The following is a 17,410-nucleotide window of genomic DNA, read 5'->3' as shown; positions in this document are numbered from 1 at the left end:
GGCTTTTAAGATGTTGAGGAATGTTCCCTCTATCCCTACACTCTGAAGAGTTTTGATCAGAAATGGATGCTGTATTTTGTCAAATGCTTTCTCTGCATCTAATGAGAGGATCATATGGTTCTTGGTTTTTCTCTTGCTGATATGATCAATCACATTGATTTTTTTACGAGTGTTGAACCAGCCTTGTGTCCCGGGGATAAATCCTACTTGGTCATGGTGAATAATTTTCTTAATGTACTGTTGGATCCTATTGGCTAGTATCTTGTTGAGAATTTTTGCATCCATGTTCATCAGGGATATCGGTCTGTAATTCTCCTTTTTGGTGGGGTCTTTGTCTGGTTTTGGAATTAAGGTGATGCTGGCCTCATAGAACGAATTTGGAAGTACTCCATCTCTTTCTAGCTTTCCAAACAGCTTTAGGAGAATAGGTATGGTTTCTTCTTTAAACGTTTGATAGAATTCCCCTGGGAAGCCATCTGGCCCTGGACCTTTGTGTCTTGGGAGGTTCTTGATGACTGCTTCAATTTCCTCCCTGATTATTGGCCTGTTCAGGTTTTCTATTTCTTCCTGTTCCAGTTTTGGTAGTTTGTGGCTTTCCAGGAATGCGTCCATTTCTTCTAGATTGCCTAATTTATTGGTGTATAGCTGTTCATAATATGTTTTTAAAATTGTATTTCCTTGGTGTTGGTAGTGATCTCTCCTTTCTCATTCATGATTTTATTAATTTGAGTCTTCTCTCTCTTCTTTTTAATAAGGCTGGCTAATAGTTTATCTATCTTATTAATTCTTTCAAAGAACCAACTCCTGGTTCTGTTGATCTGTTCCACAGTTCTTCTGGTCTCGATTTCGTTGAGTTCTGCTCGAATCTTTATTAACTCTCTTCTTCTGCTGGGTGTAGGATCTATTTGATGTTTTTTCTCTAGCTCCTTTATGTGTAAGGTTAGCTTTTGTATTTGAGTTCTTTCCAGTTTTTGAATGGATGCTTGTATTGCGATGTATTTCCCCCTCAGGACAGCTTTTGCTGCATCCCAAAGATTTTGAACGGTTGTATCTTCATTCTCATTAGTTTCCATGAATCTTTTTAATTCTTCCTTAATTTCCTGGTTGACCCTTTCATCTTTTAGCAGGATGGTCCTTAACCTCCACGTGTTTGAGGTCCTTCCAAACTTCTTGTTGTCATTTAGTTCTAATTTCAAGGCATTATGGTCTGAGAATATGCAGGGGACGATCCCAATCTTTTGGTATCGGTTCAGACCCGATTTGTGACCCAGTATGTGGTCTCTTCTGGAGAAAGTTCCATGTGCACTTGAGAAGAATGTGTATTCAGTTGAGTTTGGATGTAAAGTTCTGTAGATATCTGTGAAATCCATCTGGTCCAGTGTATCATTTAAAGCTCTCGTTTCTTTGGAGATGTTGTGCTTAGAAGACCTATCGGTAAAGAAAGAGCTAGATTGAAGTCACCAAGTATAAGTGTATTATTATCTAAGTATTTCTTCACTTTGGTTATTAATTGATTGATATACTTGGCAGCTCCCACATTCGGGGCATATATATTGAGGATTGTTAAGTCCTCTTGTTGGATAGATCCTTTAAGTATGATATAGTGTCCCTCTTCATCTCTCACTACAGTCTTCGGGGTAAATTTTAGTTTATCTGATATAAGGATGGCTACCCCTGCTTTCTTTTGAGGACCATTTGAATGGTAAATGGTTCTCCAACCTTTTATTTTCAGGCTGTAGGTGTCCTTCTTTCTAAAATGAGTCTCTTGTAGACAGCAAATAGATGGGTCCTGCTTTTTTATCCAGTCTGAAACCCTGCACCTTTTGATGGGGTCATTGCCTTCACGTTCAGAGTTACTATTGAGAGATATGAGTTTAGTGTCACCATGATATCTATTCAGTCCTTGTTTTTGTGGATTGTTGCACTGAACTTCTTCTTAAAGGGGAATTTTAAGAGTCCCCCTTAAAATTTCTTGCAGAGCTGGTTTGTAGGTCACATATTCTTTCAGTTCCTGCCTGTCTTGGAAGCTCTTTATCACTCCTTCCATTTTGAATGAGAGCGTTGCTGGATAAAGTATTCTTGGTTGCATGTTCTTCTCATTTAGGACCCTGAATATATCTTGCCAGCCCTTTCTGGCCTGCCAGGTCTCTGTGGAGAGGTCTGCTGTTACCCTAATACTCCTCCCCATAAAAGTCAGGGATTTCTTGTCTCTTGCTGCTTTAAGGATCTTCTCTTTATCTTTGGAATTTGCAAGCTTAACTATTAAATGTCGAGGTGTTGAACAGTTTTTATTGATTTTAGGGGGGGATCTCTCTATTTCCTGGATCTGAATGCCTGTTTCCCTTCCCAGATTAGGAAAGTTTTCAGCTAGGATTTTTTCAAATACATATTCTGGCCCTCTGTCCCTTTTGGCGCCCTCGGGAACCCCAATTAAACGTAGGTTTTTCTTCCTCAGGCTGTCGTTTATTTCCCTTAATCTATCTTCATGGTCTTTTAATTGTTTGTCTCTTTTTTCCTCAGTTTCCCTCTTTGCCATCAACTTGTCTTTTTTTTTTTTTTTTTTTTATCAACTTGTCTTCTATGTCACTCACTCGTTCTTCCACCTCGTTAACCCTTGTCGTTAGGACTTCTAGTTTCGATTGCATCTCATTCAATTGATTTTTAATTTCTGCCTGATTAGCTCTAAATTCTGCAGTCATGAAGTCTCTTGAGGCCTTTATGCTTTTTTCTAGAGCCACCAGTAGCTGTATAATAGTGCTTCTGAATTGGCTTTCTGACTTTGAATTGTAATTCAGATTTTGTAACTCTGTGGGAGAGAGGACTGTTTCTGATTCTTTCTTTTGAGGTGAGGTTTCTTTCTAGTCATTTTGCTCAGTGCAGAGTGGCCAAAAGCAAGTTGTATTGGGAAAAGGAGAAAAAGAGAGAAAAAAAAGAAAAAAGAGAAAAGAAAAAAGGAAGAAAAAAAGAAAAGAAAAAGAAAGGGAAAAAAGGGTGGGGGAAGGAAATCAAAAAGCAAAAAAACAAAACAAAACAAAACAAAAAAAAACTAACAAAAAAACAAAACGAAAACAACAACAAAACCACGGGGCAGTATCTTCTGTTTCTGTATACTTTAAGTCCCTTGACTTCCCCTGGAACTTGTCCGTCTAGCTGGTCTTCTGGGGGAGGGGCCTGTTGTGCTGATTTTCAGGTGTTAGCACCTGGGGGGGCTGCTCAGCCCCCTGCCTGGTGCAGGGCTTAGTGGGGGTTGTTTACCCCGTGAGGCCCCAGGAGGAACAACCCCAGTGGCAGCGGCCAGCTCTGGAGCCCTGGATTTAGCCCCTGCAGTAACTACAGAGCTCTACCTCTGCAGGGCCTGGAGGCTCCGGGGCGGGGCCGCTGATCTGCTCAGATTGGGGCAGGAGCGTCCTTGTGGTCCTGGGCCTTCCCGGCCTCTGCCTGTCCCCGGGGGTAGGCCGGATCCTGGGCTGTGTCCCGGCGCCCTGTGCTCCAGGGCCTGCGCTTGTTGGATTCGCGCTCCCAGCCGCGCAGCCCCCTCCGCGGAGCCGGGGCCCAAGCCCCTCCAGGCTGCTCCCGGGTCCAGCCGTGCGTGCTGCAGCCCTAGGAAGCTCGGCGCACTCTCCCGGGGCGCAGTTCCTCTGTTACTTGTCCCAGGGAGCCCGAGGGCACCCCCGCCCTCCTGGGGTCCTGCTCCAACTCCCTGTGAGCCCCTTTCCACCTGGGAAGATTGGTGCAGCTCCTGCTTCTCCAGGACGGGGCTCTCCTGTCCTGGAGACACTCGGCCCCGGCCTCAGCCTGGCTCCTCGTGGGGCCCCTCCCCCTTGGAGGCCTTTTGTTTCTTTATTTCTTTTTCCCCAGTCTTCCTACCTTGATAGAAGCACGAACTCTTCTCACTGTAGCATTCCAGCTGTTCTCTCTTTAAATCTCAGGCCGAATTCGTAGATTTTCAGGATGATTTGAAGGTTTTCTAGGTAATTTGGTGGGGACACATGATTTGGAGACCCTACTCTCCGGCCATCTTGCCCCTCCTCTCATATGTAGAATTTAAGAAAGAAAACAACTTTTCATTGTCTTTTACATTGAAATCGATTGATCTATCTTGCAATTTTTGTTGTTGTTGTTTAGTTTCTTATGAATGGTCTTTTTTTGAAAGATTATTTATTGGGGCACCTGGGTGGCTCAGTGGTTGAGCAGTCTGCCTTCACCTTGGGTCTTGAGATTGAGTCCTACATGAGGCTCCCTGCAGGGAGCCTGCTTCTCCCTCTGCTTATGTCTCTGCCTCTTTCTCTCTGTGTCTCTCATGAATAAATAAATACAGTCTTTAAAATAAAGAAATAAAAAATACTATTTATTTTAAAGAGAGAGCACACATGTTGCCAGCAGTGGGGAGAAGCAGAGAGAGAGACCAGCAGACTCCATGCTGAGTGAGGGGCCTGTCTTGGAGCTCACACCCACAACCCTGATGAGATCATGACCCCAGCTGGAAATCAAGAGTTGGACGTTCAGCTGACCCCTGGGCGCCCCATGAATGGTCTTTTTAATGTAATTAGTAGATAGTTTCACACACAGTTTTTTGAGAGCCGTCACTTTTCTTCAATTATTTTTTTGAGGGATAGCCTTAATTTTTATTTGTTTTAATTAAAAATGGTTTTTGTTGAAGTGTAATTGGTATTTAACATTATATTAGTTTTAGGTATAATGATTTCAGTATTTATATTGCAAAATGATCACCACAATAAGTCTGGTTAGTGGTATCTGTCAACATACATACAGTTGTTTTTTTTTTAATTTTTATTTATTTATGATAGTCACAGAGAGAGAGAGAGAGAGAGGCAGAGACACAGGCAGAGGGAGAAGCAGGCTCCATGCACCGGGAGCCCGACGTGGGATTCGATCCCGGGTCTCCAGGATCCTGCCCTGGGCCAAAGGCAGGCGCCAAACCACTGTGCCACCCAGGGATCCCCATACATACAGTTTTTTTTTTTTTTTTCTCGTAATGAAAACTTCTAAGATCTACTTTTATCAGTTCATTAGCTCCCATCATCCTTGAAGCCCACTGGCCACTCACCTCTTGCTTTTGTGCCCTGACTCTGCCTATGGAGAAAATATTTGGACATGAGTGGCATTAGGACTCTCGATCCAGTCATCTCTTTCTTAAGTTATACCTCTAGTTCTTTCCTGTGTTGAATGTCCCCCATACTTGTTTCCCAAGAATAAATGGTTCCTTAAAGGCTATCATGAGTCAAAAGTGGAATTGGCAGCAGCAGATTAATATCTGGGTGTCTGCCACCTGCTTCTCCTCCCCTCCACCACCCCCATTACTTATGTAGGTATGGTTGTCTTGTAAAAAGCCAAACTGTTGAGTACCAGTTTAAAGAGGAAATCTAAGCACATCTAGCAAGGTAGTGGTGTTAGTTGGCAGTAGGTACTCAGTTCCCTGCCATGTGAAATGCTCTATAGGACTGCTTGAGTATCCTTCCAGCGTGGCAATTGACTTAGTGTTTAACTTGATTCTGTCTGTGTTGAAGACTACATCTGATCTCTCTTTCACCATCCTGGGCTTTGTGCTTTGTGCTGTCTTTGTTTTTTTTGTTTTTTGTTTTTTGTTTTTTGTGCTGTCTTTGTCACTTTTCTTTGTCACTCCCCTTGTCACTTGCCTCCCTAAGGTCCCACTGTAAAGTAATTGATGTATGTTGTACTTTGTAAGGATCTTTGACCATTGCATGATTTTGTAACTTCAAGCATTGATTATTTGGAAAATAGGGTTCCTTGAATTAATACAGATTTCCTAAATGTTACATTTTACTGTATAATTTAATGTCTTAATAACACCACCAAACTCATCAGAAAAGCTTTTAAAAAGTATTAGAAATTGGGATCCCTGGGTGGCGCAGCGGTTTGGCACCTGCCTTTGGCCCAGGGCGCGATCCTGGAGACCCGGGATCGAGTCCCACGTCGGGCTCCCGGTGCATGGAGCCTGCTTCTCCCTCTGCCTGTGTCTCTGCCTCTCTCTCTCTCACTGTGTGCCTATCATAAATAAAAAAAATAAAAAAAAAAAATTAAAAAGTATTAGAAATTGCCAGGTTTACAATGGCAAACAGAAGTTTTCCAAAATTCTACTTTTTGCCTGGAAGATCTAATTTATATAATTGAGCACTATTGCTGTCAGTTGTGGGTTTTAAATAACAGCTTTATTATTGATATGTATTTCACATACCAAAGAGTTCACCTATTTAAAATGTGAAATTCAGTAGTTTTTAGTATATTCATTACCACCATCAGCCATTACCACCATCAGTTTTAAAACATTTTCCCCAAAATATTTTAGAATATTGACATTACCCCCCCCCCCGGAAAAACCCGTACCCTTTAAACTATTACCCACCAACTTCTATCCCTCCATGCCCCTAAGCAACTACTTATCTACTTTCTGTTTATGGATTTCCCTTTTCTGGACTTGCATGTGAATGGAATCATAGTTACATGGTCTTTGGTGACTGGCTTCTTTCACTTAATATTTTCGATGTTTATCCATATTTGTAGCATATATCAGTATTGCATCCTTTTTTTGTGTTTACCATTTTAACCATTTTGGGGTTTACAGTTTTGTTGCATTAAGTACATTTATATTGTGCCACCTGACCACTGTCCATTTGCAGAACTTTTTCTTCATCCCAAACTGAAACTCTGTACCTATTAAATGATTATTTCCTATTATCCTCTTCCCCTGCCCTCTGGTAACCACAATTCCGCTTTTTGTCTCTATAGAATTTGGTTATTCTAGATACTTCATATAAATGACATCAGAGGGTATTTGTCTATTTGTGTCTGGTTTATTTCACTTAGCATGTTTTCAAGATGTATGCATGTTGTAGTATGTATCATTTTATTCCTTTTTATTGTCAAATCGCATTCCCTTTTATGAATATACCACAGTTGATAAACACTTGGTTGTTTCCACTTCTGTCCTTATCAGTAATGTTGTAGGGAACATTACTGTACAAGTTTTTGTGGAGATGTAACTTTTCATTTCTCTTGGATGTATTTGCTGAAACCTATGGCAACTCTGTGTTTAACCTTTTGAAGAACTGCCAGACTGTTTCCAAAGAGGCTACACTATTTTACATACCCAGCAGCAGTGTATGAGAATTCCAATTTCTCCACATCCTCCCCAACGTTAGTTAATGTTTTATATTACAGCCTTCTTGTGGGTGTGAAGGTACTGTCTTGTGATTTTGATTTGCATTTTTTCTGATGGCTAATTATATAGAGCATGTTTTTATGTGCTTGTTGGTTATTTGTGCATCATCTTTGGAGAAATGTCTGTTCAAGTCCTTTGGCCATTTTTAAATTGTGTTATTTTTCATGATGAATTGTAAGGGTTTTTAATATATTCTAGATACCATACTCTGGTCAAATACACAATTTGCAAATCTTCTATTCTGTGGGTTGCCTTTTGAATCTCTTGATAGTGTCCTTTGATACACAAAAGTTTTCAGGTTTTTTTTTTTTTTTTTAAGATTTTATTTATTTATTCATGAGAGACAGAGAGAGGCAGAGGCACAGGCAGAGGGAGAAGCAGGCTCCGTGCAGGGAGCCTGACATGGGATTCGATCCTGGGTCTCCAAGATCACACCCACCTTTAGGCGGTGCTAAACTGCTGAGCCACCTGGGCTGTCCCAGTTTTCAGTTTTGATGAAAGTCCAGTTTATCTAATTTATTTCTTTTGTTGTTTGTGCTTTTAGTGTCATATCTAAGAACAGTTAACTAATCCGAGGTCATGGAGATCTTCATCTGTGTCTTCTTTTAAGCGTTTTATAATTTCAGCCCTTATATTTAGGTCTGATGTATTTTGAGTTAATTTTTGTATATAATGAGATTTAGGAGTTCAGGCTCATTCTTTTGCATGTCAGTATCCAGTTGTCCCAGCATTATTTGTTGAAAGACTGTTCTTGCCACGTCAAATTGTGCCTTAATACTCAAAAATATGAAAACTTAGAGAACTACCTGGCATTAGCCACACTGCAAAGTTTAAAATCAACTATCTTGGTTAGAGAGCATATAGGTGGGCACCCTGGGTGGCTCAGCAGTTTGGCACCACCTTCGGCCCAGGGCGTGATCCTGGAGACCCGGGATCGAGTCCCACATCGGGCTCCCTGCATGGAGCCTGCTTCTCCCTCTGCCTGTGTCTCTGCCTCTCTCTCTCTGTCTCTCATGAATAAATAAATAAAATCTTAAAAAAAAAAAAAAAAAGCATACAGGTTCTTAAAAAGACCACCTTCACTTATGACAGTAACTGCAGGTTCAGGAATTTCCCAAAACCATCCTCAGGTTTGATAATTCACTAGAAGAGTTCTCTAAGAGCTATACTTGTGATTACAGTTTATTCCAGAGAAAGGATCTAGATTAAAATCAGCTAAAGGAAGAGACATATAGGGCAGAATTTTGAGTTATAAATATAAAGCTTCTGTATTTCTCTTTCATAGAATCAAAGATTTGTAACATTATGCATGAAGTGTTGCCAACCAGGGAAGCTCACCTTAGCTTCAGAGTCCAGAGTTTTCATTGGGATTTCATTACATGGTCATAAATAAATTTGATTGATCGCCTACAATTGAGTTCAGTGTCCAAGTCAATTGATACTACATTGCCCAAAGTCCCCACTCTAAACTGTATAACTAGTCTTTCTGGGATGGCCATAAGATCTGGTAACAAAAACACTTCTGTCAGGTATAGATTATCTCCCAGAATCCAAAGCCAAAACCAGATCTCATTTTGGGCAGGACCAAATTTTTTACTACACTGGGACAAATACCCATTTCCTAGGGCAAAGTTAAGAAAAGAGTAAGGTTTTGGGGGACATCTGGGTGGCTCAGTTGGTTAAGTGTCTGACTCCTGATTTTGGTTCAGGTCATGATCTCTCATGGTGAGATCAAGTCCTGTGTGAGACTCCATGCCCAGCGAGGAGTCTGCTTAAGATTCTCTGCACCTCCCCCCACTCACAAGCATTTGCTTACTCTCTCTGTCTTTCTCAAATAAATAAATCTTTATTAAAAATAATAATAATAAGGTTTTCCTGAATGTTTTCTGTCAGGAATTATATTGGAATCTTTACAAATGGACATTTCATCAAATTTTCAAATTAACCCTGAGAAGTACTATTCCTTCAGTTTGCACATGAGGAAACTGAGGCTCATAAGCCAGCTGACTATTCTGAGTGGTAGAGCAAAGATTCAGACCTAAGTTACTGTTTCAAAGCCAAGCCCTCCATCAAAGACTGCTTGTGGTGACTGCTCCATTGCACAGCTCCAAGGGCACTTTCTACATTGTATTCTCTTTGGGTGGCTTTCCTTCCTACACTGAAGCACCTTAGATCCCAGCCACCCTAAATAACACATACCATCTGAATAAAAGCAGTTTTGTTTGCTGCATAAATGGGTCTTCCAGACAAGTTTCTTGGACTCCTCTACTGTGAATTCTGGAGTCGTCACCACATTGCCTCCCAGCATAGTAAATTAAAAGTTTATAAAGATATACTCAGGCAGCCCGGGTGGCTCAGCAGTTTAGTGCCGCCTTCAGCCCAGGGCCTGATCCTGGAGACTCAGGATCGAGTCCCACGTCAGGCTCCCTACATGGAGCCTGCTTCTCCCTCCGCCTGTGTCTCTGCCTCTCTCTGTTTCTCTCATAATATAATATAATATAATATAATATAATATAATATAATATTAATATAAAATAAAAAATAATAATCTGCCCTCATTTAAAAAAGAAAGATATACTCATCAGGTGATCTGTTTTGAAACCCCAAGCAATAGTTGCCTCATCTTTTCTTTTGGGTGGATTTAAGTATCACTGAAACTCTTACTACTGTTTTTTCCTTCTCAGGCTGCTGTACAGGACCGATTGAATGAACAAGAGGGTGTACCAAGTGTTTTCAACCCACCTCCATCCCGACCCTTGCAAGTTAATACAGCTGACCACAGGATCTACAGTTATGTTGTTTCAAGACCACAGCCAAGGGCAAGTTATTTTGTAACTGGAGTTTCCCCCTTGTTTATTTTATAAGTCCATTCACGAGGTTGTATTGATCTCTATATGATAGGAGCAAAGGAAATACTCAGAATGTGAATCTGTTAGTTAGACCTGGCACCTTGGCAGATTTATTGGGTTTATCATTTTCTCTTGATTCCTCAATGAATTGTTAGAGTAACTATCCTTTTTTGTTTTATTTTTGTCTTTGCTAGTTATTTGAAGAGTTCTGTACACCTTGTTTTGAGTACACAGTTTTATTTACATATCTAAAAATGTTTGTTACATGTTTAATAGATCTTTCACTATTTCTTTTTCAAGATTTTATTTTTTTAAGTAATCTATACGCCCGACATAGAGTTCAAACTCATAGCCATGAGATCAGTAGTCACATGCTCTACCAGCTGAGCCAGACATCCCTAGATGTTTCATTTTCACTTTTAAGTAAGAGTGTTTACTGGGTTTTTTTGTTGCTTCATTTCACTTAATTTTAAGCTACTTCTGGGAAAGTTATTTGGAATCTTTGTGGAGACCTTGGCCATATCTTTGAAATTCATCTTGAAGGGGTAGTAACTGGGAGGTGATGGTGGTTCCTTTAAATTCAACAGGTTAAGAGTGCTCCATTGTATCTGCTATTTTGCTGTTGGTGATCCAGATAGGAATAAAGAGCCAGTCCTCCCTCTTCAAACTGCACTTATAGTCTAATTAGAAAAGTCAGATATGTATATACTGATAATGAACTCCAGAGAACTTTTTGGAGTTTCTCTTTCTTATTCTTGAGTTATCCCCAATCTCTTATACTTGGATTTAGAATTCCAAAAAGGAGTCTCTTTAACCTTGCAGCAGTTAGAATTTACTCAATTATTGTAACTTTTTTGTAGAGTACTTGACAACATTTTAAAAATGGGAGTTTCTAACTAGTTGTTTTAGGGTATGCTGAAGTAGAAGAAGACAGATTCCTAGAGCAATTATATGACTCCAGAAATTCTGTATATGCCTAATGCTTTGTCAGTTTGTTTGGGCTTGACTCAGTGTTTAGGATCCTAAGGTTAGCCATGAGGCTTCAGAACCCCCTGGCCATAGACACAGGGAAGTTCTCAGTTTAACACAATATGACATATAAGGAAGGCTTTGTAAACTGTAAAGCCTCTGTATATGTTCTAGTTAATGATAACATCAGCAGGGCAGCCCGGGTGGCTCAGTAGTTTAGCGCCACCTTCAGCCCAGGGCCTGATCCTGGAGACCCGGGATCGAGTCCCATGTCAGGCTCCCTGCATGGAGCCCACTTCTCCCTCTGCCTGTGTCTTTGCCTCTCTCTCTGTCTGTGTCTCTCATGAATAAATAAATAAAATCTTTTAAAAAAATCAGTAATAAATATTGCTAAAATAATAATTAGTATTATTACTAAGATTAGCAGCTATATGGGGATTTATAATTGTGGTTAATATAATTATTTCTCTTTTATATACAGATATCCAGGGTAGTAGTATCTTATCTTACCCTGGATAAGATAGTGGTTATCTTTATTGTTATTTCTGTATACCATATTTTATTTTTTTTAAGATTTTATTTATTTATTCATGATAGAGAGAGAGATGCAAAGACACAGGCAGAGGGAGAGAGAAAGAAGCAGGCTCCACGCAGGAAGCCTGACGTGGGACTCGATCCCTGGTCTCCGGGATCATACCCCGGGCCGAAGGCGGCGCCAAACCGCTGAGCCACTAGGGCTGCCCTGTATACCATATTTTAATGTGTAAATCTGAAAAGGAAATAATTGAATATTTATGATTTAGGGAAGCATACTTGTAATTGGATTTGATAACTCATAAAGGTACAGAAAGTGTTAAAGCAGGTTTAATACAAAAATTTATGTGATAAGAGAAAAATATGTTATTAAATGAAAGAAATGAAAGGCAGTTGGTCTTTGAGAAGGTTGATGTGGCCAGGATGAGGGATCTGTATTGTAGAGGGAGGAATCATGTGAAAGAACAAAAAGAGTAGAAACCTGAAGTAGTTATTTTGCAGGGTGATAGGGTTTGAGAGAATTGTGTCTAACTTTGTTTTTGGAATTTCAGGGGCTGCTTGGATGGGGTTATTACTTGATAATGCTTCCATTCCGGTTTACCTATTACACAATACTTGATATATTTAGGTATGTACATTTGTATTTATGTGTTAGTAGCAATAGGGTAGACTTTGGAGCTGAAACATAGACCAGAATAATAAGGTTTGTGCTCTGTCAGTTTTGAATTGCCAATTTGTCATCACATTGAATACTCTTCCTGAACAATCTTTTAATATAATATGACAGTATTTTAAATTGGTCAAACATAACAGATGTTATGAAATGGAACTGTCTTAAATTAAGCCTGTTAAGTAGTCCTGCCTATTATTCTCAAGGTCAGCCTACCTACATTTATCGTTATCTGCCCTCCTCCCACCATCTTTGTCACCTCTACATTCCTTAATCTTCACACCCTTTTCTTTCTAACCACCATTATCAGTAGCTTCACACTCCTTGTAACTTTTACCCTAAACCATCTAACTTCATCTGACTACTCATAATCTCAACAAACTTTCTTGCTTTGAGATTATCCATTTTTTTCCTCTCCCACAACAGTTTTACCTCTCAGACACTCATACATTCTCTGTCCTGGCAATGCATACGTTGCTGACACTGGCACCCTTCTGTATGTATACTCCCTTGATTCACACTTTCACTTTTCTTCTCACTTCCTCCATGTACCATTCAGACAGCTCAGCACCAGGGTCAGGACTAGAAAATATCAAAGGGGCCCAAGTTTCTGTCATATTAGTCTTGGGGCATCTGATCTAGAGCTGAGTAGTAAATGAACCTATACCTAGATTTTATGGAGGAACTAAAATGTTTTATGGGCATCCAGGCCAACAGATGGAGCCAGCATATGTGGTCTGGACCTTGCATACAGGGCAGCGGATTTTCCCCCATATATGGAATAGCTTTGCCTTGTTCTAGAGAGCAGGGGCTGTGGAGGTCAGGACCCAGCAGGTTAGTTGTGAAGGATCAGGTAATATCTTTTACCTTGACTACTTGGTGTTTTAGGAGTCTGCCTGCTTAATGACTTCCTTGCTTTAGCAGTTCATCAATTGGTACTTTTCCCATCCTATTTTATGCAAGAATGGGCACATATAAAATGTTAAAACTAATAAAGACTGAATTGAGATCTCTATTTTTCTTTAAGAGCTGATTGTCCTGAATTGTGTAGGCCATGGAAAGATATTGTAATTAGAAAGAAAGAAGCTACAGCCTTTATCCATTCATTCATTAAAATTTGATAACTTAAAAAGACTAGAAGATAACCGTAAATACTTAATTTCAAAGAAAGTTATCAAAATATCAGTCTTGTAAAGGATTTCTAACTACTCCCCCCACATACACAACTTCTTATATATGTTTTTAATTTCCTATGGAATGTTTGTGTCAGTGAATTTGATTTGATTACTCAGGAGAATTTCTAAATGAAATTGTATGCACATGGGTAATTTGAGGGGCTAAGAAATTGGCTCAAGATTTGTTAAGGAAAGTGTCATAGTTTAGTCACTTTTCTGTGCTGAAATGCCTCATGTATGTGAATATTGGCTTTCCTTGGAAAAAATATGCATGGCATGTGTGACTAATTTTAATGCAACTGTATCATCCAAGCAACTTTAATGTTATGTAGCACATTGACTTACCAAAACTGTCCATTGCCTTCTCTGGAAACCCAAAAGATAAATAAATGATACTATACAAATATGATAAGATAGGCTCTTTAGAAAGAGATATGTGGTATCATCCCTTATCGACAATAGCTGCCAGGTCTCTAAATCAGCCAGTGTACTCTAGATCAGTTTTATAACTTCCTTCATGGATGCCATTAACCATAAATCAGTAAGCAGAATTTTATTGCCCCCTTGAAAAGCAGGTAAATCATGACCACAAGTTCGGGTTTGAAGCCTGTCCATAATTTGAATAGCGTGGGAGTATGCACTAAAAATTCAAAATCCCAGGACAACAGAAAGGAGAGGGAGAGGCAAGTAGGACAACCAGAAAGAGACAGAGCTCTATTCTAGAGCAGTGCTATCCAGTAGAATTTTCTGTGGTAATGAAAACATTCTGTATCTGCACTGTCCAGTGTGGAAGCCACTAACCACATGTGACTATTGAGTACTTAATTGTGGCAAGAGTGACTAAAGATCTGAATTTTATTTTGCATTTTATTTCACTAATTTAAATTTAAATAGCACAAGTGGCTAGTGGCTACCTTATTAGACAGTGCCATTCTAGAGACTCTGGGGGGCACAGCCTGACCTGTGATCTTTTTGGACTGTGTCTTCCTTTCCCTTTTTTTTCTAGTCCTGAATTTTTCTGCAAAAAGCACTCTGGATTTGCTCAGGCCAGTGTTGGAATTTATAAATCCTAGTAGGTTACATTTGTCTTGAACAGGCAATGGAACAACACTTGCTGCTTTGCAGCTTTTTTTGAATAAAGCTTTGCAGACTTTATTCTCAGGTTTGATGGTCCATTCACAGACCATACACCTCCTTTTGCTGCCATGCCTCTGGCTCTGTTGTAGGAATCTTTACAAACTGGCCCACTACAGTAAGCCAATTCATGTGATATTTATTCCTTCCTCCCCAGGTTTGCTCTTCGTTTTATACGGCCTGACCCTCGCAGCCGGGTCACTGACCCCGTTGGGGACATTGTTTCATTTATGCACTCTTTTGAAGAGAAATATGGGAGGGCACACCCTGTCTTCTACCAGGGAACGTACAGCCAGGTCAGTGCCACAAACCATATAGATGCCAATTTATTGATATGGTTCTATCCATAAAGGAAAGCATAGCCCAGCACTGATCATGTCATTCTTTTACTCAAGAACCTTAACTACCTCTTGACTGCTTCCAGAAAAAGAAAAACCAGCCCTACTTGATCTAATCCCAACCTCCTTTTGAGGTCTTTGCTGTATAACTTGTTTCTCCATACCATAGGTTCCAGATAAACCATTTCCTGAACATATTTTATATATTTTTTCACTTCTGTGCCTTTGCTTTTGCTTTTCCCTCCACCTGGAATGCCTTCCTCACGTTTTTTGCTAAATGGAAGCTTTCCCATCCTTCAACTAGGTCATATCACTCCCTTCTTATAAACCCTTTCTGATTGACGTGTCCTACCTGGCCTACCTTGCAGTCTAACTAAAATAGTAGTCTTTTCTTTTGTGCTTTCATAGTTTTTTTGAAAACTTAAAGCAGTTTCACATTCTTCCTTATATCATGGTTGATTATGTTTATTTTTTATCTCCTATACCAGACAGTAATCCCCTTAAAGGCAAAGTCTAAGTCGTCTTTGATCCCTCACAGAATTGAGTAAGGTCATAGGCCATAGACTGAAGGCAGCACATCTCAGTCAACCCAAGCCACATAAACCTTTGATACCTCTTAAGGGGTGAAAATTAAGAGTTCTGTGGGTGTTAGGCATATCTCGAGTTTGCCAAAGAAAAATGTAGAAGTAACACTGTGTCTATAGTCCAAAGGATGGTTCTGTTCTGCAGCCTCCAGTATTCCTGAATCTATCTGGTAAAAAAAAAAAAAAACAAAAAAAACACACACAAAAAAAAAAACTTACTCTTGCTTTCTGCTTTGATTCTCCCATATCGGCTTTTTCTCTTAGTTGGTCTCCTCAGAGGCTCTGCTGCCACCCTACTCAACAAGCATTAAGCACCAACGCTAAAGATGCAGTTGTGAATTAAATTGGTACCTCTGCACCCTCTTTGCTATGATCCTGAGGGTAGACCACCATTGGTCATTCCAGAGATACTAATTGAATTGTATTGTGCTGAAGATTATGCAAAATGCAGAAGCATACAAAGGAATCTTGGACACTTGCGTTGTCTTTGAAGATCTTTTAAACTTTGTGCTCTTTAGAATGTATTTGGGTCCCTCAGTCTTGCATCCCTGCTTGGTATGTGGCCTGGGATCAGGCTCATCTTTGCAGTATTTTTTATGTATAAAGATGTTGTAGCTGTAAAGTGGCAAAATTCTCACCTCCCCTTTCATGTGGTCAGATTCTCGTTTTTATCTTCCTTTAGACTGTGGGAACAGCTGACTTTTCTGTGATTTGTTGGGGACCTTTCTTTGTTAGCCTGTCTACTCTCATGTGCCTAATACAGTTTAAATCCTAACACCGAACCTTTTCATTAAAGCTTGTTAGCTTGGACGTTTTGTAGGGAGAAAAATGCCAGGGGTATGAAGGTAGGAGCCCAGAATCTGATTTCTTGTTCACATTTTTTCCTCATTTCTCCTTTTGTTCTCTTAGCCTAAGGAAAAGCTCAAGGCATAGTCGTCATAATAATTAGTGATCTTCTGTTTCTCACAGGCACTTAACGATGCCAAGCGGGAGCTTCGCTTTCTTTTGGTTTATCTTCATGGAGATGATCACCAGGACTCTGATGAGTTCTGTCGGTAAGTGGATTGATTGATTATTTAAATTTTTTTGTCTGCTGATGTTTTGTAGTAAGCAAGTTCTTCTCATATCCTTTTCATCCCTCTCCACAGCAACACACTCTGTGCCCCTGAAGTTATTTCCCTAATAAATACTAGGATGCTTTTCTGGGCATGCTCCACAAATAAACCTGAGGGATATAGGGGTAAGTTGTGTTTCTTTTTCCTCATTGAGATTGTTGAGATATCTTTGAGATAGTCTGGGAAAACACGCCGTTTATTGCATGACTATTCTGTGTTAGACATGTGCTCATTACATTTTATATATTATCATATGTAATCCTCTCAGTAGTCCTGAAAGGAGGGTTGTATTATTTTCCCTTTATGGTTTAGGAAACAGGCTCAGAGAGTTTAAGTGAGATTGTACAGTTAGCAATCTCAGGTCTGTTAGACTCTAGTGCATTCTTTACAGGTAACCATTGCCAGGTTTTATTTTTAAAACATCCAGTCCTATCCAGCAGGACTAATCTAATCGCTTTTAATCTAAATGGCTTTTTACTGAGGAGTTGACTCTCATCATGAGTGATTTTATTTTATTTATTTTAAAGATTTTTATTTATTTATTTGAGAGAGAGAGATAGAGGGAGAAGCAGGCTCTCTGCTGAGCAGGGAGCCCGATGTGGGGCTTGATTCCAGGACTCTGGGATAATGACCTGAGCCAAAGGCAGACGTTTAACCACCTGAGCCACCCAGGCGCCCCCCATCAGCAATTTTAACAGCTTCTTGCACATTGAATTAGTTGGGTACTCGAGTGCTGATAGGGATTCAGAAAGTTCAGATCTTTGCTGACAGTAACTCTTCACTAGAGATAAGTATATTTAGAAGTCAATATAAAGCATACATTAAGAAAAATGTAGTTACT

General features: G+C 39.9%; 1 protein-coding gene across 8 annotated transcripts in view; it reads left to right on the top strand.

Annotated features, from left to right (window-relative positions):
• The window catches only part of FAF2 (Fas associated factor family member 2), a 91,149-nt gene that overhangs the window by 43,962 nt on the left and 29,777 nt on the right, over positions 1 to 17,410 (top strand). For 7 of the 8 annotated variants that reach the window (XR_007410203.1, XR_004814966.2, XR_004814964.2 and 4 more), the window contains 5 exons: positions 9,886 to 10,020; positions 12,105 to 12,181; positions 14,690 to 14,828; positions 16,424 to 16,509; positions 16,603 to 16,694. Coding sequence is in view for 5 of the 8 variants with exons in the window: in XM_025434886.3 (XP_025290671.1) it covers positions 9,886 to 10,020; positions 12,105 to 12,181; positions 14,690 to 14,828; positions 16,424 to 16,509; positions 16,603 to 16,694 (529 nt within the window). In the remaining 3 variants the exon portion in view is untranslated. The remainder of the gene's footprint in view (positions 1 to 9,885; positions 10,021 to 12,104; positions 12,182 to 14,689; positions 14,829 to 16,423; positions 16,510 to 16,602; positions 16,695 to 17,410) is intronic. The other variant, XM_049109116.1, reaches the window with a different exon arrangement.

This window comes from Canis lupus, chromosome 4 (genome assembly GCF_003254725.2).
Source record: "Canis lupus dingo isolate Sandy chromosome 4, ASM325472v2, whole genome shotgun sequence".
NCBI classification, from domain to species: Eukaryota; Metazoa; Chordata; class Mammalia; order Carnivora; family Canidae; genus Canis; species Canis lupus.
Note: the sequence above shows the minus strand (reverse complement) of the source record. Positions and strands in the feature narration are given on the sequence as shown.